General features: G+C 38.0%; 1 protein-coding gene across 1 annotated transcript; it reads right to left on the bottom strand.

Moving 5' to 3' along the window:
- Nucleotides 1-7,557: 7,557 nt before the first annotated feature.
- Nucleotides 7,558-20,818, bottom strand: Tmigd1 (transmembrane and immunoglobulin domain containing 1). Its single transcript, XM_047542760.1, has 5 exons — nucleotides 20,699-20,818; nucleotides 17,909-18,190; nucleotides 13,263-13,541; nucleotides 8,753-8,856; nucleotides 7,558-7,602 (listed from the first exon to the last, which is right to left on the bottom strand). Exons 1-5 carry the CDS (start codon nucleotides 20,775-20,777, stop codon nucleotides 7,558-7,560), a joined length of 789 nt encoding a protein of 262 aa, XP_047398716.1. The 5' UTR covers nucleotides 20,778-20,818.
- Between the last annotated feature and the right edge of the window lie 1,090 nt (nucleotides 20,819-21,908).

The following is a 21,908-nucleotide window of genomic DNA, read 5'->3' as shown; positions in this document are numbered from 1 at the left end:
GGGACCATGCCTTTTAATACCTGACTTTGGTGGCAGGGAGATTTAAGATCCAAACTATAGCAGAAGGTAAGCAGAAGTTATCTTCAGAGACCCAAGTACCTTCTCTTGTAAGTCCAGCAGAGCTAGCTCTTATTCTAGCACAGAAAGAGGTAGCTGTTTCTTTGGTTGAGAATCAAATAAAGTAGTTGTAAATCCTTTCTTCCTTCCTCTTTCCTTCCTGCTGTGCTAAGGGTCAAACCCAGGGCCTTATGCATGTTAGGCAAATACTGTAACACTGAGCTACATCCCCAACTCCCATCAAATAGCAAATTTTTGAACACTAGGTTCATCCTCAGTTCATGAGATGCTTAAGCTTATAGAAGCAGAGGAACTAGAATTGGCCAGGGGAGCTGATTCTGCCCCCACCCCACTTCATGCTCACTTTAGGGTTGGTGTTCTTTGAGTAAAATGTCAGGCTTCACCATAGGCACTTCAGGTTAATCTCTCACTCTTCCTCCCACCCCTTCCCCCATTCTCCTCTCCCTCTCTGTCTCTCTATATCTGCTTTCTATTTGAATTCAAATGTTAAATGTGTCAATAGTGGGTGCTAGCTTAGTCTATATGTATGTTCTGGCATATAGAAATTTCCTTATAATACTCATTCTTAATGTAAGAGACAGTCTAATGATTAAGGATCCAAGAGTCCAAATCCTGGTTCAGCCACTAATAAGCTACATGACCCAGGACACATGACTTAAATCCTTGATGCTCAGTTTCCTTCCCTGTAAAATGGACATGATAAAAAAAAAAAAAAAAAACAATAGGATCCTTGTTCTGTGATTGTTGTAAGGATTAAGTGATTTATACTTAAAGTGCTTAGGGCTGGGCGTGGTAGCACATGTCTATAATCCCAGCAGCTGGGGAGGTTGAGGCAGGAGGATCACGAGTTCAAACCCAACCTCCACATTTTAGCAAGGCTATAAGCAACCTAGTGAAACCCTGTCTCAAAATAAAAATAAAATAAATAAAAAGGGTTGGGGATGTGGCTCAGTGGTTAAGCACCCCTGGGTTCAATCTCTGGTACCAAAAATTAAAAAATAAAAAATAAAAATAAAGTGCTTAGGACAACATAAAGCAAGTGCTTATGCGAATGTAACTATTCTCATGCAATGCTACTACACTTCAGCTAACACAGAGAATTCAGTTTTGATAATTCCTAACAATACCCACTGGAAGTAAGTAGTGTATGTGAGTGATAGTTTAACCACTTAAGCTAGATTCTGAACTTGAGTATCTCCAGTTGCAAATCATAAGTAATGACAGCACTATCTATGTCAGAGTGGCTGTGTGAATCAAAAAGATATGTATAAAAATGCTTTATAATCTAGCAGGTAACATGAAGATGTAAAAGATTGTTATTAGTACTTTATTCAAACAGGGGTTAACGCTGTGGTTGCTATTAAGAGTGCTAGAAGACCTTGGCACCCTGTGCCTTGTGAATCATTTTGGAACACTTGGCCCTGATGCCTGCCCTTTAATCCTATGTACTGTAAGGGCTGAAGCACGGGTGGCACCAGAAAGGACAATTTGTGAGAAGAACCTCAGAACTGAGAATTCTAAGAAGAAATGTGTTATCACCATTATTTTTTTTTCATTTTTTATCATTATTTTTAACACAAATAAATCTTTGGAAAAAAAAAAAAAGAGTTCTAGAAGAAATGAGGACCAATAAGTCATGATTTTCCACAGAAACACTTCCGAAATCTGTTGGTAGGAGCTCTAGGTCTCCAAGTTTTCTATATGTGTCTGTATATAACATATGGATATAATAAAAATGCATATATGATATGTGTGTATATATACATATAATATATATCTTGCACAGTATGTATGTGTTGTGTATTTAACATATATAATTTAATATATATCGTATATGATTATATAATATGCACTTTACATATATATATATATATATATATATATATATAATTCTCTGAGAACTCAATTTTTTGTGAATTCACAAGAGTCCTCAGTGTTTTCCAGTATTATCTGAATGAAAATGATGCACAGTGCTGTTTGCCACATCGGTGTTGCAGAGATAAACTTGAGAAAAAAAATTACCTGAGCATTAAGATGATTGTGATTAATGGACGTATTTTGTTTTCTATAGTCAATGGCATGAGATTGAGTATGTTTTTTTCATAAAATGAGACAAATTACTTAATTTTATTCAGACTTGCATATTGCTGCCTTATCTCTTCTAAGATGTGTTGTCTTTAGATGTAAATCTATTCAAAGAGAAAAACATGCTCTTGTTGCAGGTTATTCAACATTTTATTTGACTCAGGGTCCATGGTGAGAGGGATGGAGGTTATTAAGAAACTTGCCCCTGAAATTACACATTATTTTATCAAACTAGATGAAACTTTCTCCTGAATTCTACTTAAGTTTTGTTTTTCTTTTGGTATTGGGAATTGAGCCAGGACCCTGAGCACGCTAAGCGAGTGCTCCACCACTAATCTATATCCCTAGCTCCTCTTGAATTCTTATTGTAATAAAACCTGCATTAGTCAGAATAAGCTAAATTATGCTACAGTAACAAATTTTCTCGAAAATCCAGTGACTTAATGTGAGGTTCTTGTTAGGGAGAAGCTGACAGAGGCAATGCCATTTTGAAACCTATCCTCCATCTTAGAAAAAATCACCCCATAGTAACTCTGACTCAGCCTGACCTAAACCCCAGACAATACTCCATCATTACCCAAGAGAGGAAATTGTTATCTGGGACTGAAATCTCAAGAAACACCTTGTTCAACATGGAACAGTGACCACCACAAAGAATGAAGCTGATGACCACAAGGGCCTTCCCTGACAAACCCTGAGCCATGGCCTAACCGCAAAAATTCCCCCCTCTGCAGATTTATCCTAAGTAAGCCTGTGTTGTTGAACCGCCTCTCCTCTCTCTCTTTATTTCCTTCATTCAGTTCTTTCCTTACAGTTCTATTTCTCATTTACATGTGAGCAGGAAGTTCTGTTCCACGTGGTTGTTCAGAACCCCACACCGACAGATGCTCTGACATCCTCCGCAATTCCCGTGTAAGGGAGAGAAAGAACTTAAAAAACACGAAGCCATTCTGCTTTGCTTTACCTATGAGTGGCACCGTTAATTCTATCCATAGACCCTTGATGATAACAAGTAACACGCGTTACCTAATGACAAAGGAACAAGAATATACGAAGAGCACAAAGATCTCCAGTGACTGATAAATGTTTCAGCCACCGTCCCCAGGCCCTGAAGGAACAATATGCTCTCAGTGACTCGAGTACCTTGAGTATCCTCACTCTTTGCCCAGGACCATGTAGTATAGAGGGAAGAACAGGGACTGTGGGGTCAGGCTGCTCCAGGTTTGACTCCCAGCTCCATCTCAGGCTCATTGTGCGACTTTGAATAAGTCATTCTGCTTCTCTAATCCTTAATATGCTCACCTGTAAAATGGAAATTTCGACACCCACCTTTTAGCCTTGTTGCAAAGATGAGAAATGATCTCTGCAAACCCTGTGACAAAGAGTGATACATGATGATTATCATCATCAGGAAGAGAAGCATCTATTTGAGGCAGCGATTCTCAGCTTCAGTTCTGCAACACCCCTAGATACTGCAAACTATCTCAAGAAGTGTCATAACATTTCCCAAAGACTCTCTGACCAAGGTTATTGTAAACTCCCTTTACTTACTTAAATAAATTCTCTATGGGTCATTAGAAGTAGAATTGATATGACATCATTCATAACTCCTGGCATATTGGCAAAGAGGTGAGGTTATTATGCAACCTTTGCTCCTTCTGTGATATCCCCTCCCCTACGTCAGCCCCCAGGCTTTAGATCAGCTTGGGTGTGAATTCCAGCTTAGTCACTGCCTTTATGTTAGTTAAGCATTCTGAGCCTAAGTGTCCTCATCTTCAAAGTTGGGACAATTCTGACTCCATCTTAGGGTTGTTTATGGGTTACAGTGATGTAGATAAAGTCCTTGGCACAGTATAACTAACTGAGTTAGTTTCTCATGATCATGCCTGAGCTCTGGGGGACAGGAGGCAATGAGGGAAAATCACAAGAGCAATTTCACAAAAATCTCCATGAGAGAATGAAAACCCAAGTGGACACTGGTTTATAACCTACCTGGTCAAGAAGGGCATGTGTGTCTAGGATTCTTCTACTCCTTGATATTCAGGACTAAAGCAAACAAATAACATGAACAAATTCTAAATTAGGAGAACTATGCATAAAATTCAGATTGCTGACTTCTCTTAAAGAATCATGTGGGACTGGGGAGATAGCTCAGTTGGTAGAGTACTTGCCTTGTAAGTACAAGGACCTGGGTTCAATTCCCAGCACCGCCAAAAAAAAAAAAAAAAAAGAAGAAGAAGAAGCATATGTGCAGTCAGGCACAGTGATGCATGCAGGTAACCCCAGCAACTCTGGAAGCTGAGACAGGAGGATTGCAAGTTTGAGGACAGCTTCAGCAACTAAATGAGACCCTAAACAACTTTGTGAGACCTTGTCTCAAAAAAAAAAAAAGACTGGGGACAGCTCAGTGGTAGAGCTTCCCTGGGTTCAATCCCCAGTACCACCAAAAAACCCAAAAAACTTGATAAACAAGTTCAATAAAAAAATAGGGGGGTCTGAGAGAGATAGTTCATTGGCAGAGAACTTGCCTAACTTGCTTGAGGCCTTGGGTTTGATCCTCAGCATCAGAATAAAAGAAAAAACTTGGGGCCCCAAAAGGAGAAAATAAATAAATAAATAAAAGGAGTCCTTATTAGTGGAACGATTGAGAGAGGGGCCACTGGTCTTGTCACTCCTCCCCTGGGACTTGTCCTATGGTCAAAACCAGAAGCATGAGTGTTGGAATTTCAGGTACTTCAAAGTGGGTAGAGACACACTGGAGAAAGCCCGTAGGGTCCTCCTCTTTTGAGTTCTGGAATTTCATGTCCTTCTAAGGCAGGCTCACTTTTGATTTTAACAATAGATTAAGTTTTTAATACAAGCTCTGTTTTTTCTAAACTGAAAGGCAAAACGAAAAGTAATGATCATTTACGATATTCTGCTCTGTTAAAACTAGTTAATGTTCCTTGTCAGTGCCAATGTACAAGGCCACTGGATTTTATACAGGTGAAGAAACTCTTTACTGATGACCTGTAATTTCAAGGATTGTTACATGATCTAGAACAAAGCTGATTCATAATTCTGCTAGGTGGGGCAAAGGTATTACATTTTCTGTCTTTCTTGCCAAGTCCTGCCTGCATTTGACTAAACTATGTGGAAATCTTTGGAGAATCTTAAGATTGTCAAGCTGATGTGTCCTTTAAGTCTCTCCTAATCCAACCTCTTCATTTTCTAAAGGTCCAATGGAGGGAAAAGGACTTGCACAAGACAGCAAAGACTGGAACTCTGGTTTCCTGATTCCAAGTCCATTTTGATATGTAAAATTTTCTATTTCCCTTTTCCTTCTAAACTATACCAAACTGTTATTGCTTTAGATCTTTCTTTTTCTTCTTCTTCTTTACAGCCTCCAGGCTTCTACTAAGTCATCTAAGCTTTCAGATTTTTTACAATCCTCCCACTTTATCTTTACAGCAGTTTCACAGGGCTTCCAGATTTTATTTTGAGAAATCCCAAGGAGGGATATGATCTTGAGGTTTCCCCACAAAACCCTGCCCGGGTCTCCAGGAAGACATAGCAATCTGTAAACCATAGTCTCTCTGTCCAATCCATGCTGAAGTTTCCAAGGAAGCAAAGGGAGCCTAACAAGATTGTGTCTGTTCTTTTTAGAAACAAGTCTGTTGAGATTTCATATATTCTGCTCATTTCTTCTTTTTGATTCTATGTCAGTAAGAGCCTTTTTACCACTTGCCTGACAGTGGATCTCCCCACTCCATCTCTTCTCTCTCACTGTGGCACATTTAGCTACTGCAACATTAGATGAAAACAATTTTTTTTTCAGGCTCGGGTGTAGCTTAGTAGTAGGGCACTTGCCTAGCATATGTGCATATGTGAGGCCTTGGGTGTGATCCTCAATTTCTGAAAAAATAATTTTTAAAATAATAATAATAACTATTATTATTATTGTCTAAGGTAGAGGTGGAGCACAGCAAAGATACCAAAGGTGATTCTGGCTAGCACTGCCTCTTCCTCAGTTCAAGTCAGTTGTGTGGGAAAGAGAAGCATAGATTCTTATGAAGAGAGGATGAGGGTGGTATTATAAGCAAGCTGCAACTTGAAGTTGATATATATGAGAAAAGTACAGGCTGATTCATAATTAATACCTAGATCTATGCAAAGGACCATGGAAAAAGAATCAAAGGATGCTTAAAACACACTGGTCAGCTCCCACCCTTGCTCTTCACACATTCATTTCCATGTAGAACTGATCAATTTTGTGACCATGTCAGCCATGGTGATATGAGAAAAATAAGAACATATGCTGAATTTTTCATAAGACTAAATGTATTCCATTTAAAGGACTGTCTTAAATATTGAGATTATAGTCTTCTTTCTTTAGTCCTAAGACATTTCTTTTATGAAATGACAGTGAAAATAGGTGATAAATAGGGAAGCATTTTTTATGTGTTTCCCTAGAAATTTAAAAAAAAAAATTGATCACTCTGTGTTGTTCCCTCATATTTATTTTTATTTTTTGGTAATTGGACTGATTTGGGGACTCCAAATGTCTGTTGATATCCTACATGAAAAAATACAAATCAAATGGTAAATGGTTATCAATCTAATTAGAACAAATCTTAATTAATTCACATATACTTAAAGGAGAAAACTTAATGAAATCTTTCTTTTCATTCTGAACAGCTCTCTCCATAAAATTGTTCCATAAGTATATCAAGTTAGTCATAACAACTACTGTTAAGTGATTAATGAAACATTTCATCATAACCTCTGACAATATGACAGGAGTGAATTTAATAATAGCAATAAATACAGATGGGACTACATAAATTGAGGAGGTCCTGATGCACAACTTTTCCTTTTAGATGGCATCTCAGCTTTCTCATCTGAAATAAACCAAGAAATTAATTATAACGATCTTAGTGATATGAAAAAAAAAATTCAAAACAAAATCTATCCTCTCCAATGGATGCTTTTGTTCTTGTTACCCCATATGCACTCCACATATGTGAAGCCAACAGACTAAAGGAAAGCTCCAAAGAGAAGGCAGTAGTTAAGATGAGGATTGTGGCTCCTGACCTGGTTGTGAAGTACTATAGCAGTGACTTCCCTTAGGGCAGGTTCTCTCAGTCATTTGCTTTGTGTGGCAATGCAGTTGCAAAAGCATTGGCCAAACTTGCTTAGAGAGTAGGCGTAAGACACAAAGGTGTTCTTGGTTCTAGGCAGCCTTCCAATTTGTCTTACTGTAAACTGGTGGCAGATTTTCTTGCACCTTCTATTCCCCTCTGAACCTTTTCATCTTCGTGTACCACCCATCTCTGGAGGAGTTTTGCCTGAAATGGGTTTAATGATGCACTACTGCTGCCCACTGCTTGTGGAAATGGACCCTGTTCAGAGTACTTACAGAGCTGTTTCTGTGTGAGGGTCTTTCTCTTTTATGCAGAGCTAAAAGCAAACACAACAAGAGCAATGGGTTTCCCTGTTTTTCTGAGGCCTACAGATAAACATTTTGAATACATCAAGAAATTTTAGGGGCAGATGCTGTGGAAATACAGCCACCTCTGCACTGGCTGAGGTCTCATTTCTTTGACCACCTAAATAGTTTTTATTGAATTTCAAAATGATGCAACTCTTAATCAGGATGCTTTCAGGATCCCTAGATAGCTGGGCATTTCTTTTTTATATATCTATATATGGGAAAAATTGCTTTTGGATTGTTACAAAGCGTGGGGTGAATTTCTTCTTGGGAGACATTGTTGCCCTGAATAACACTTAGTTATTTGTTGCAAGGAGGATGCCCCTTGTTGACTGGTGAGTTCAGTTGAGGGCATCCTGGTCTTTCTTTAGAGGCTTTCTGCCCTATCAGCTCTCCTTTGGCACTGAATTAACTGGCAGAGTCAAATGTGTGCATTAACCTATGCATGCACGTACTCTGAATCATGCTAAGCAATGAGGTTAACCATTTGACAATTCAAACCCCAGCCCACTCCAGCTGGAGCATGTGACTGTACTCAAGAGGTAAGCATGCAGATTTCTGAATCCAGAGCAGATGTTCCTCCTTGTGTTTATTTATTGTACCTCAGACACCATAGCAACAATAAAGGGAAATTTAAAAGGAAGAAAAATCAACTCAAAATCTCCTACCATATTCCATACCCCTAACACCACAGCTATTTTTCATTCAGACCTTGTCTGTATGTATTTCTATTCTTTGTGAAGAAATATTCATAATATATATGCAATGTTTGTTTCTTTGAGCAACTTCATTTTATTTATTTTTTTATTTTCTTACTTTTTTTTTTTAGTTGTAGGTGGACACAATACCTTTATTTTATTTATTTATATGTGATGCTGAGGATCAAACCCAGTGCCCCACACGTGCTAGGCAAGCACTCTACCATTGAACCACAACCTCAGCCCTCAAGTTATTTTTATAGCCAGTTTTCTGTCATTATTTAGATGACTTTTTGTGGGGGTGTGTGATGCCGGGGATCAAATCCAGGGTCTCATGTATACAGGGCAACCACTCTACCACTGAGTTACACCCCAACCCTTTAGATGACTTGCTGCCTCATAACTCAGAATACTTACATACCTTCATGATTCTTTGTCGTCTAGCAAGCAGTCCAAAGCACAGTGTCAGAAAGACCACAACACATGCAGCAATAATGGGTTCTATTGGTACCACCACAGCTTTATCTGCCGGAAATGCAAACACAGGGAAGAAAAATGAACAATTATATGCTTCTAATTTATGTGCTTTTAATATGTATGGTCCCAGCCATTGTATCTTGCATTTTACATATATCATCTTCTTAATTAAATCTTCCCAACAATGCCAAAAGGTAGATATGTTCCATTTTACAGACAAGGAAGTAAGGGCTTTGAGAGATCAGGTCCAAAGTCACAGAACCAATAAATGACAGAAGCAGGTTTTTTAATCCATTCCTTTATGAAAGAGCAATTTATTATAATATAAATAGCTCCCCCAAAGCAAGCAGTTAGACCACTTTGTGCTTTCTTCATCCACAATTTCTGTTCCAAAGTAGAAGTAGGCAGAAGTCAATGATTTTTCCTACCTTTGAAAAAAACCCCCAAAATATTAGAAGGTATCTCAGAGGGGGAAAGTAGGGGAAGAAGTCTTTGAGAGCAAGAAGATAAAGGGTGGAGAGCTTTCTGGACAAGGAAGGAGAGAGAAGTCTATGGGCCGTGGGAGCACCAGGGACAATTATATGTGTACTGTGAAAGTACTCTAAACAGGTGATAAGACATTATAGAAAGTAACTGCATGGTGCCTCTAGGGAAATAGAACTCTAAGCCTTTCCAACTTTAGCCAAGAATCTCCCCCCCACACCTCTCTCAGGCCCTCCATAGCTTTTTAAAAAGCATGTGAGGGACTGGCATTGTGGCTCAGTGGTAGAGCCCTTGCCTAGCATGTGTGAGGCACTGGGTGTGATCCTCAGCACCATATAACATAAACAAATAAAGGTTAATTGACAAATAAAAACTATTAAAAATAAATAAATAAATAAAAAGCATGTAAGGACAGTGTCTACTAACTTGAACCAAGAAGAGATCAGCAGCAACTGCAACAGCTTGGAGGAGCTTTATCTTACTAAGGAGCTTTATCTTACTAAGGACCCCTCTATTTTGGTGGCAAGGAAAGATATCAAAACAAAGGGGAAGCAAAGATGGGATGATTAGGAAATCAGAATTCAGTCACAGGTTGGAATATTATCTAAGCCCTTGGAAGGCACAGAGTTATTTCTCTCATCAGACAGGCATGATGCCTGTATTTGAAAGCCTGGAGGTGGGGTGGGGGATAAAGAATTGTCTCCAAAATACAAAAAGAAAACATCAAAATTATTAAATGTTTGAATATCTATAAAATGTAACCCTGTGTTAACTATAATCCAACAGTTAAATATTAATGTTTCAACTTGAGAATGAAATTAATAACTTATTTATAACAAAATTCAAAAGGTACATAAGTTATAAAGCTCCTTTCAAAATGTTTACAGCAAAAAATACACTTAATGTGCCTTGTTTTAATATGTTTGATATGAGAGGGGAATGAAATGCTTCAAAGTGGAAGCATTTAGGATCAAAACAAAGGTTTCTTTTTCTTTCTTTCTTTTTTCTTTTTTCTTTTTTTGTACCACAGATTGAACCCAGGGGTACTTAACCACTAAGACACATTCCTGGCCCTTTTTATTTTTTATTTTGAGACAGGGTCTCACTAAATTGCTAAGGTCTTCACTACGTTGCTGAGGCTGGCCTTGAACTTTCAAACCTCCTGCCTCAGCCTCCCAAGCCACTGGGATTACAGGTGTGCACCACCATGCCTGGCAACAAAGGTTTTTAAGTGACTTTATCCAAGTCCCTGAATTCCAGTGCCACCCAAGGAAGGGAATGGGCTCCAATTGTGGCTTAGATAAAATTTGAGGAATAAAAAAATAGAATATGCTATTTATTGTACAATTGAGTTTGTGAATTGAAGCGTAATCAGCAAATATTTACTGAGTGACCTATGTGCATTAGGTGCTAGACTTAGCCCTGAGAAAGAAAGGAGCAGACATGGAAGGTTCCTGACTCCATGGTGCTTATATTTTAATGAGGGAAACAGACATTAGACAAATGAAAACTACAGACTGAGGTAAGTATTATAAGAGAAATAGGGTCATGAGAGCATACCAAGGGAGAAAGGGAGGAGGAGGGGAAGAGGCAACTTTAGATGAATCTAATCTCAAGGTCCAAACCCTATGTGCCTCAAGACACGAAATAGAGTTTATTCCCCCATAAATGTATAACACACTCATCAATTGCCTTTTAATTATTTTCTTCCTATTATTTGTCCAGATCCTATGCAGAATAATTTTAGTGGAGCAAATGGATTAAGTATCCTTCACTTCTGCCCTCTCTTAGCTGTTCCTAAAATTTTTGTTCCTAAAAATTATTCTCATAAAGGTGTGGGTCTTACCAACCCTCTGGAGAAACTGTGTTCAATAGGCCTTCTTCTGGAGCCTGCTCTGGGACTCACTAAGGAGCTTTATCTTACTAAGGACCCCTCTACTTTGGTGGCAAGGAAAGATATCAAAACAAAGGGGAAGCAAAGATGGGATGATTAGGAAATCAGAATTCGGTCACAGGTTGGAATATTTTTTTACCAGGATGAATAAAATGAAGCCATGTGTGACAGCTTTCATTCCACAAACAAGCTGAAAACTATCTGAGCCATTGGCTCACTTTGGAGTCTACGTTTCTGTTGGAAGTGACTTTGACAAACATAACGGCACCTCTCCTCTTGTCCTGTTTTTATGCTCTCATTTGTAACCAGATTTGGTATCTCCACCTCCTTCCTTCATTGTGGTAAAATAATTTTGGCAGATGGGCTCAAGAAAACTTCATGATGCTGGGCATGGTGGCACATGCCTGTAATTCCAGATACTTGGGAGCTTCAGGCAGGAGGATCCCAAATTCAAGGCCAGTCTGGGCAATTTATGATACCTTGTCTCAAAAATATAAAAATTAAAGAAAAAAGGGCTGAGAATGGAGTTCAGCAGGAAAAGTGCTTGCCTAACATGTGGAAGGCCCTGGATTCGATCGCCAGCACCACACACACGCATAGCTCTGTGATGTCATTTCTAGCTTTGCATGGCTTCATTTAGAAACTACCCCACTGAGCAATGAAGCTGGGAGAGCCTTATGGAAAACTTGGCACTGAGCCTCAGCACCAGCAGCAGAGCGCTTATGTTATAAAGGCAGCCAACAGTCAGGGAAGTAACGAAGCAAGAAGAAATAAGAAAAACAAGTTGGTTTGGAAGAGCTCCACCCAAAACAAGTTTCTGCCCACCCGAAAGGCAATTTGCTGATTGCCACACAAGCTGTATGAGATTCCCCCCCACACCCCGCCTGTGGCATAGAACAATTACAATTTCTTTTTAGCTGAAAGGAATGGTATAATTTCCCAGCCCCCAAGTGTGGTCTTACAGTCAGTTAGAATGACATGGCATGAGGCATACTACTGTGCTTATGGGAACCTGGGGAAGGTAAAATGCCACAAATTTCAAGGTGATGTCCCTTCTACTGTTTCTATCTATAGGTACTTAGTATCTATAGATATTGTATCTGTAGGTACTTAGATTATTTGTGAGATTGGTTTTTAAAGCAAGTAGTGCCTAGTAATTTGTTCTGCAGGACAAATTACTGAACAGTCACAATGATGGGAAGTCAACCAACAGCAATTCTTCCCATCAGCCACTCTGTTCATGTCCTGACTACCCCTACTGGGCGGGAAGAGGAAAGAATACATCAGTACTGGGTACATCAATCCATCATTTTTGGCAGGGGTTCAGTTGGCTTCCTGGACACTGGCAACAGTAGCATGAGTAGGTACAGGGAAGCAAATGACAAAGTGAATAATGTTCTAACAAGATATAGGAGCCTCAGCTTGTTTGGCTGCTTCCTGCATACTGGCCTGAGACCAGAGAATGCGTGCATGAGCATTTTCTGCATCTGCTACACCAGGTATCTCGCCTTTCTCTTTTGGTCTGAGCAAAAAAGTGAGGAGGGAAAAAAAAACTTAGATCTTCATTGTTCTCTGTTATTGCAGAGGTGATAAACCTGGGTAGATATAGCCGGATATAGTGGCGCAAGCCTGTAATCCCAGCAGCTTAGGAGGCTGAGGCAGGAGGATGGCAAGTTCAAAGCAACCCTCAGCAAAAACGAGACACTAAGCAACTCAGTGAGATCCTGTCTCCAAATAAAATACAAAACAAGGTTGGTGATATGGCTCAGTGGTTAGTGCCCCTGAGTTCAATTCTTGGTACCAAAACAAAACAAACAAAAAACAATCAGAATTGCTTCCTACATTTGGTTCTAGCAAAAGACCTTTGCTCAAAAGGTAGCATTTGCTATGGAAGGGCATAATTCCCTTAAAAGAACTGACTAGAATTCTTAATGGGAAATTCCCTGGGTGGGGATAATTCTCCAAAAAAAATCTAGATTCTAGTACAAGTGTCATCGTTTGTTGTCACCAAAAATATTTACTGAGCCTCTATTATGAGTTTTTCACCATGCTGGATATTACTTAAAAAGAGAGTTACCTTTAACAATCAGGTGAAAGTCCAAGGTTTCCACTTTCAGAGGTGAATTTGCAATACAATTGTAGGTTCCATTGTCAGATTTCTGGACTTTAGTGATTGACAGTTGAATAGACTCACTTGTCTGTTGGATTTGGTGATGGTTTTTCTCTAAAGTGAGAAAGTTATTGTTTTTATACCACATCATCTGAGCCTGGGGGTTGGATTTCACATTGCAAACCAACTTCACATTGCTGTCTTCCTCAACTGTTTGGAACTCAGTTCCGCTTAGGAGGGGAGGAACTGCAAGATTCAAGCATATAAGTTTAATTAGAACATAAGCAGCAGTTTACCCATGTTCAAGGTCTTCCTTCAGTCTTTCTTATGTAGTCATTCACTCATTTGCCAAGAATTTATTCAGTACCTGCTTTGTGCTCAGCATGGGCTAGGAAATAAAGATACAATGGTAAATAACACACTTAGTTCTAAATCTCATAGAACATTTATTGTGGAGAAGACAAACAATGAAACAGTATATGATTCTAAACATCCTTGTATATGATATTGAATCTGTGCCAACTAGACAATTTGTAACAACTCAAGAGTATAAAACTTGGGTCTGCTCTCCGAGGGTAAATATAATAAACTAAGTTGTGCTAGAGTTGCCTAAAACAGTGTAATACTAAGAAGGCAGGCATTAGCATTAGCTCTAATTCCATCTACACCACTTACTTCTGACTTTGAGATAGTTCTTCAACTATTAAGGTCTTGGTTTCCTCATCTAAGAAAAATGGGATGATAATACCTACCTCATGAGTTGTTGTGAAGGTTAAATGAGATAATCCTTGTAAAGAATTTATGGTAGTGCTAGCTACTATTATTACTGTAGTGGTGGTAGTTCTGAAGGCTACCTGCACCCTCTTATTTTTGCATTTTATCTAGCTATATATTTCCTGGCTAAATATATATATATATATGTAGATATATAAATTTGTACCAAGGATTGAATCCAGGGGCACTTAACCATTGAACCATATCTTCAACCCTTTGTACATTTCATTTTGAGACAGGGACTCATTAAGTTGCTTAGAGCCTTACTAAGTTGCTGAGGCTGGCTTTGAACTTGCAATCCTCCTGCCTCAACCTCCCAAACTGCTGGGATTACAGGTATGCTCCACTATGCCTGACTATGGCCACATATTTTCCAATGCATATTTGCATTTCCTTAGTGATCCTCTAGAGAAAAATGCCCTCCTCCTAGGACTGGGGAGATAGCTCAGTTAGTATAGTGCTTGCCTTGCAAGCACAAGGCCCCGGGTTCAATCCCCAGCACCGCAAAAAAAAAAAAAAGAAAAAAAAAAAAAATGCCCTCTTCCCGGAAGGTGTTCTGATCCTAGCAACTCTGGCATTGATGGGAGGTTAGTAGGCCCTCTCATCCCTCCATGCGTTACTCCTTACTCCCTTCATAAGAACAGCTATAGAACCATAGATGGTCAAACACATTTACTGAATCTTTCACAGATAATTCCAATCCATCAAACCCTCCACCAAAGTTTTCCAACATCTAAGGGGAGAAACAGCTGAGCTGACTTCCCCTCTTCTCTGTGTCCCTTGCATTTTCTGGCAAAGGTGCAGAAGATTAGTAAAATGGTTAAAGAGTGGGCAGTAGGAAGGAGGTAGACATGGAGGAGAAAAAAGGAGCTTGTATAATCTGCACACTGAATAATTAGACCCTGAGTAGGCTGCACTATTAATAACTTTCTCAGAAGAATGACATTTTGTTGCTCTTTGGAATGAGCTTGAATTCTGTATCCATATCCAACAAGGATGTTATATGGTATTCAGATATGTAGGAAGCTGCTGGAATAGTGAACATATCTACCAAATAGAAAAGTTTCATTTGTGGACAAATCCTATTGGTTATTTCTTTTAACGTAGCTATTTAAGCCTAATATTTAAGTATGTCAGTTATACAGGAATATTCCCTTTTAAAAAAAATCAGTGCATTTCAAATAAACCTAAGACCCTCTTCGACCCTGGTCTGTCATTTTCTGACTCCCCAGGGATATCCACTGCTATGAATTTGGAATAAATCCTTTCAGATCTTTTTTTAAAAAATCGTTTTCTATATATATAGTGTATCCATAGGAGAAAAAATGTATTTTTAGGAACATGGGAAACATTTATGTAAAGTACTTAATTCTCTTAATAACTTGCATGTTTTTGAGATACCACAATGAATCACAAACAGAAAAACTAGCTTACTGCTTTTAGAGTGCTGTAGTATAAAATAGGACTACTTCAGTTTGGTGGGCATTAGATGGTTTCATTTAAAAATGGTAAACAATGCTACAATAAGTATCTTTACACACATCTTTGTATGCACATGTACATGCTTTTCTCCATGGTTAATATCTAAAAGGAGAAATGCTATATCACAGGGTAGGCATACTTTAAATTTTGATAGATAGTACAAAAGAGGTAGTCTCAATTTATACCTTGTGCAATAATAGCAAATGAAAGAAGCTATTTTTTTATACCTTTCTCCAAAGAGCATATCATTCAGGCTCCATTCAGTTACTTTTTATTTTTATTTTTATTTTTATTTTTAATTTTTGGTTCTAGAGATTGAACCCAGGGGCCTCACATATGCTGAGCACTTACTTTACCACTGTGCTACACCCAGCTCCCACTTGCTCTGCTATTTACAACAATAATAATACTTCCTTTAGATAGTACATAATATTCTTCTCACATTTATAAACTCATTTTGGTTTATTGGTTGATTAGTATGTGTCAATTATTGTCACTATGAATCATTGACCAATTGGTTACATATATGTGTATATATGTGTGTAGCCACAGTATTTAGAAGATTGTTATAAAGATGATTTTAAAAGTGATTTGAAGGGCTGGAGTCTTCGCTTAGTGGTAGATTGCTTGTCTGGCATGTGTGAGGCCCCGGGTTTAATACTCTTGCACCACATATAAATAAATAAAATTGAACAAAAGATCAATTGCCAATTAAAACATTTTTTAAAAAGCAATTCCAGGCTGGAAAACTAAAGGCAATTTCTTTAAACCACCAAATCATATTATTGGCGTTGTTGCCATGTCTCCCTTAAGGAGGTACCATGGGGAAAGACTAAATTAGGAGCCTGGGGATTCATTTCTGTTCTCAGTGCCAACTATGATTTGGGACTCCAGTTCAGGCCTGTTTTCTCATCTGTCAGTTCATAAGGCTGAATTACAAAACCACCAATGTCCTCTGGTAGTCTTGGCTTCTTTATCAAAGTTGCCAAGAGATAGCTTGCTAAAAATTACATTTTATTGCCATGAGTGAGGCTGTGAGTTTGATCCCCCCACCACCACCACCAGAAAAATAAAATCACATCTTATCAATTCTTTGAAAATAAAAAACAAAGTTCCTTTGCTGGGGAACCTGCAAATGATTCACTCAGGAAACTCAAACTGCAGGATGTCAGGATTTTCCAGAGCTGTTACTCAGCATTTTCTCCACTCATGTATTTTGGTAGCAAGGACATCAAATTTTCACAGAAAAGTTAGTTGAGCTCATTGGATTAAGTAAACTTGACTTTTATTACAATGTTGCAAGTTGAGAGCTCTTTCTACCAAATCTTACCACATGCCACCCCACACCATTGTTCTACTCTACATGGTCCTTCACCATCCCAACCACACCTCCCTTGTTTAGAACCTTGTTTAGCTTTCCACCCATACAACACATATAAGCACCTATGTAGTATCATTGGATGGTCCCCTAAATTTTGTATATAGTTCCAACAATGGGGTATCTGAAACTCAACCATTGAAGAGCTTCGCATTTTTTGGTTTTGTTTTGCAGTGCTGGGGATAGAACCTAGTGCTTTGCACATGTTAGGCAAACACTATAACTGAGCTGTGTAAGGTAATATTAAATGATCCCAGTAAAGATATTTCTAAACACAATACAAAAGCTAAAAACCACCAAAGAAAGGATTGGTAATTTTAAACATAATGTAAAAATGTTCAACATGACCAAAAAAAAGCTATAAAAAATTCAAAAATATATAGGAGCCGGGCATGGTGTCGCATGCCTATAATCCCAATGACTCAGGAGGCTGAGACAGGAGAATCCCAAGTTTGAGACCAGCCTCAGCAATTTAGCAAGACTCTCTCTAAAATAAAAAATAAAAATAAAAAAGGAGACATACAATTAAAAAAGGGGGATATAACTCAGTGGTAGAGCACTCCAGCTTCAAACCCCAGTATCAAATAAATAAATAGGAACACTGCTTACCATCCAAATTTGCAAAGGCCAATTTCCCTTAATTTTTAAAGTTGTTATAAAAATGAATGAGAAAGAGTGCAAATATTCCAATAGAAAAATAGGTAAAGGACATGAGCAGGCATTTCACAGAAAAGAAACACAAATAGCCAATACATTTATGAAAAGGAGAGTACCCTAATTCTTAATTGAAAAAATAAAAGGAAAAATTCAAAGGAGACCAGCAGATACTCAGTGCTGGTGAGTGTGTGGGGAAGTAGGCACTCTTATGCTTTGTTGTGGGGGCATTAATGGGATCATTTGGCAAAATCAAGACCTAGATTTCAACTACCATTTAATGTAGCACAGACATTCAGATTGATTATCTTTTCCCTTCACTCACAAATAACATTCAGCACCACTGAGACAGACACTGTCTGATCCCTCTGCAGCTTGCAGGTAAAGTTGACTCCATTGTCATTTTCACTGATGGAGGAGACACAGACAGAACTGGAGTTGATATTGTTTCCAGGTTTCAAGTCCACTCTCCCATCTTCTCGGTACCAGAGAAGTTCTTCGTCTCTTGTGTGGTTTTGAACAGCACACTCCAGAGATGCTTGGACGCCACGTTGAGAATCCAGAATATAGTTCTCAGTTTTACCATTCACAGTTAAAACAGAACTACCTGGGAATATAGGAAGAAATATATTAAGATATGCTGAGTGAACCACCGAGAATATTCATCAATAGGGGAATGTTACATTAGTGCAACAAAATGTATTCTCAGCAATTAAAAATGGTCCTATGATCTATATGACTTTACAAGGAAATGCATTCATAATATTATTAATTTTAAAAGAAAATGATTAAAACTGGTGGTCACCAAATTTTGATCCACAATGAAATCACCTGCAGCTTTTTTTTTTTTTTTTTTTTTTTTTTTTGTGGTACTTGGAATACAACCCAGGGCTTCACACATGCTAGGCAAGTACCCTGCCACTGAGCTACATACCCAATCCCTTTAATTTTTTTTTTTTTTTTTTTTTACTTTAAGACAGAGTCTTGCTAAATTACCCAAACTGGCCTTGAACTTGCCTCCTTTCTCAGCCTCTAGTCACTGGGATTACAGGCATGCATCACCATGCCTGACTCACCGGAGATCTTTTATAAAGTCCTGATGCCATGCTCTCATCACCAGACAGCCAACTGATTGACATGAGTGCAGATTGGACATTGAACTTTTCATTTTTATTTTTTTATTTAATTTTTTACTTTTAAAAAATAAACATTTTTTCCAGATTTTTTATTTATGCATTATAATTATACATAATAATGGGATTCATTGTTACATATTTATACATGCATACAATGTAACAATATTAATTTGGTCAATTTGATTCACCAGGCATTGGGCTCTTTTGAAGCCCCCCAGGTAATTCTAATGTGCTGTGACATTTGAGAATCACTGGGTCAGAAACTAGAATGTGCAGAATAATCCCAGAATGATCCTATATGCATATATATGTATATATAAATAAATATAAACATATTATGTGTGTATATGTAATCTATATGTTTATGAGGAAAAGACTTGGGAAGAAATCTTACATACATTGACTAGGATTTTTAAAAGTAAAGAAAAATTAGAGAAGTACTTAACAGACTTAATTCGTTTAATTTAGGAGTTAGAAGTAGGAAAGTAAGGGAGCAGAAATGGGGAAATAGAAAGGAAAAAGCACTATAGCAAAGTGGGAAATTATTTAAGGCATAACGTTAGGCGAAAAGGCAGAATATGCATTAAATCTCTGACAATTACTGCAAGTGTATCAAAAATTGAATATGCATAGGGGCAGAAAATGACTTGAAACTGCTTTTCTGATCAGATGACTGGATTATAAACAAATTTGGTTCTGCATTTCTGATGTTTTGACACTATTTTGGCAGTGTAGTTAAATAAAAAGATGTCTAAATAGCAATGATTTGTGGGATAGACAACTTTTTCTGGGGTGGGTGACCAGGATATATAGCTGTTTGGTTTTTTCCCCAGCTCTAATTTTTCGAAATCCTTACATTACATAGCAATGTATGTGAATTTTGGTCTTTATTTTTCCTGGTTCAGAACAAATAACAAAAGTTAGAACTTTAGCTGCCATAATTCTGCACCCCCCATAATATATGCTAATATATTCTGTAAATATTAACTTGTCCTTTTTATTTTAGATTGAATCCAGGGTCTCAAGCATGCAGGGCAAGCATTCTACCACTGAGTTAAAGCCCCCACCCCAATTTGTCTTTTATAAAGCACAAACCTTGGGCTGGGGTTGTACTCACTGGTAGAACCCTTGCCTAGCACCTGTGAGGCATTGGGTTTGATCCTCCTCATCACATAAAAAATAAACAAATAAAATAAAAGGTATTGTGTCCATCTACAACTAAAAAATATTAAAAATGTTTTTAAAAAGCACAAGGCTTTGGTAAAAATAATGGAATTGTGGCCTACTATTTTCTAAAAAATTTAAGACATCAAAATGCTGAATGGTTACCCCTTGATAATGGGTCTTCAAGGGATTTTTACTTGTTTTTTTTGGGGGGGGGGCAATGCTAGGGATTGAATTCATGACATTGAACATGCTAGGCAAGTGCTCTACCACTGAGCTACATTTGAAGCCCTTCTTTATTCTTTCATAGAGTACCTAATTTATTTTTAGTTTTTTGGTGTTTGGAATTGAAGCCAGGGTCATACACATACTAAGTACTATGCCTGAGTCCCTTGCCTAATTTCTATTACCATGATTATGTATTGCTTTTAAAATTCAGAGACAGGAGAAGCTACTTCCAGTTGCGGAGGTGGGAGAAAATTGCAGGAAAGGTTCTCCTGTAAGTAGTATGTTCAAATAATGAGAGGATTGTTTTGGATAAGATTAGTATTGAAATGCATTAAAATGTAGGAAGAGTTCAGCAGCAACTCTGCAGAGAATTAGGTACTGTATCACCCTATCTTGTACTATCAAAACCACAAAAACAATATTTTTCCACTTAGTTTTTTATTATGTTATCAGACATTTATACTAAGTCATACCAACTGTGTACATTTCAAATTGGAATTCAAATACGTACCCAATGCCCATCCATCACGTTTTTAATCTGAAATTTTTCTTTATCTAAAAAGAGGCCAAAGAGAATATTAACTTACTTGTCGTCTCTCGTGGCAAAAATAAAATTGTGAGGAGTAATATGTACTCTTGCGTTAGACGGCTGCTCTTCTGTGCCATCCTTAATGAATTGAAGTCAGATCTGCTGTGGGAAAAGAATGCAGTTGGTTCTGTACTTTGGTCTACAATGAGTTTATGAACCTTCTTCCTGTCTATGAGGCATTTAAAATAGAGTACCAGATGAGTCATCCCAGTTATAACGGTACTACTTCTAGTTTTTAATTAAACAATTCTGTTCTGATTAAGTTCAAAGTACTTTTAGTATTAAGGAAAAAAAAATTTTTTTTCAGGCGACCAAAAGAAAAATACAAAGAAATAGGCTATAAGATATGGAGCATCCCTGGCGGAAAATAAAACCAGTCTTCCCTAGAGAAATTGACAGAACATCCTCTTAACAGAAAGAGAAAAGAAATTTGCTTCATTCTCAGATGGTCCTTACTAAACAAAGTAACTTGTTTTGAAAGACTTTCTTGGGTCATCTTTGGTCATTTTGTTCTCTGGTCATAGGGAGTTTTTCTTTTGTTTTGTTTTTGTTTTTCTTTTTGGTACCAGGGATTGAACCCAGGGGCACTTAATCACCGAGTTGCATCCCCAGCCCTTTTTATTTTGTATTTTTATTTATTTATTTAGTACCGGGAATTGAATTCAGGTGTGCTTAACCACTGAACCACATCCCCAGTCCCTTTTTTTTATTTTATTTTTAAATATTGAGACAAGGCCTTAAGTTGCTCAGGGACTCACTAAGTTGCTGAGGATGCCTTTGAACTTGGGACTCTCCTGCCTCAGCCTCCCGAACCAACTATGTGTGGTCAGAAAGGACTCAATTAAAAAATAGCCTCTAGTTTTAAATGATGTTAATGCCTTTGCAACTCCCCTCTTAATACTTTTCCTTCTTAACCCAGAATGGACCAAAATTAATAAGTAATCAAGGCATCCTTTTTCCCTTCTGTGCATTTGCTCCTGCATCCTTCTTCCTAAAACATTCTCTTCTTCCATCTGAGAAAAATGTTTCCATTACTTCAATAGTATACTAGGGATGTAGTTCAGTAGTAAAGCACTTGCCTAGCACATGCAAGGCCCTGAGTTAATCCCCAGCACTCAAAAAGAGAGAGTAAGAAAAGAAAGAAAGATTACTACTTTAAGTATAGTAGAAACACATAGGGAAGGCCTTCCATGCAGTGGACACCGTGC

This window comes from Sciurus carolinensis, chromosome 3, assembly GCF_902686445.1.
Source record: "Sciurus carolinensis chromosome 3, mSciCar1.2, whole genome shotgun sequence".
Classification (NCBI taxonomy): domain Eukaryota; kingdom Metazoa; phylum Chordata; class Mammalia; order Rodentia; family Sciuridae; genus Sciurus; species Sciurus carolinensis.
Note: the sequence above shows the minus strand (reverse complement) of the source record. Positions and strands in the feature narration are given on the sequence as shown.

Excerpts from the sequence above, each read along its gene's own strand:
- Tmigd1 (XM_047542760.1), bottom strand. The coding sequence starts at position 20,777 with ATGGCACAGAAGAGCAGCCGTCTAACGCAAGAGTACATATTACTCCTC. Across the intron at positions 13,542-17,908 it reads AGTGGTGCTGAATGTTATTT|TTCCTCCCCTCCTAAGCGGA; the intron begins GTGAGTGAAGGG and ends TGAATCTTGCAG. Across the intron at positions 8,857-13,262 it reads CTTTCACCTGATTGTTAAAG|ATAAAGCTGTGGTGGTACCA; the intron begins GTAACTCTCTTT and ends CATTTCCGGCAG.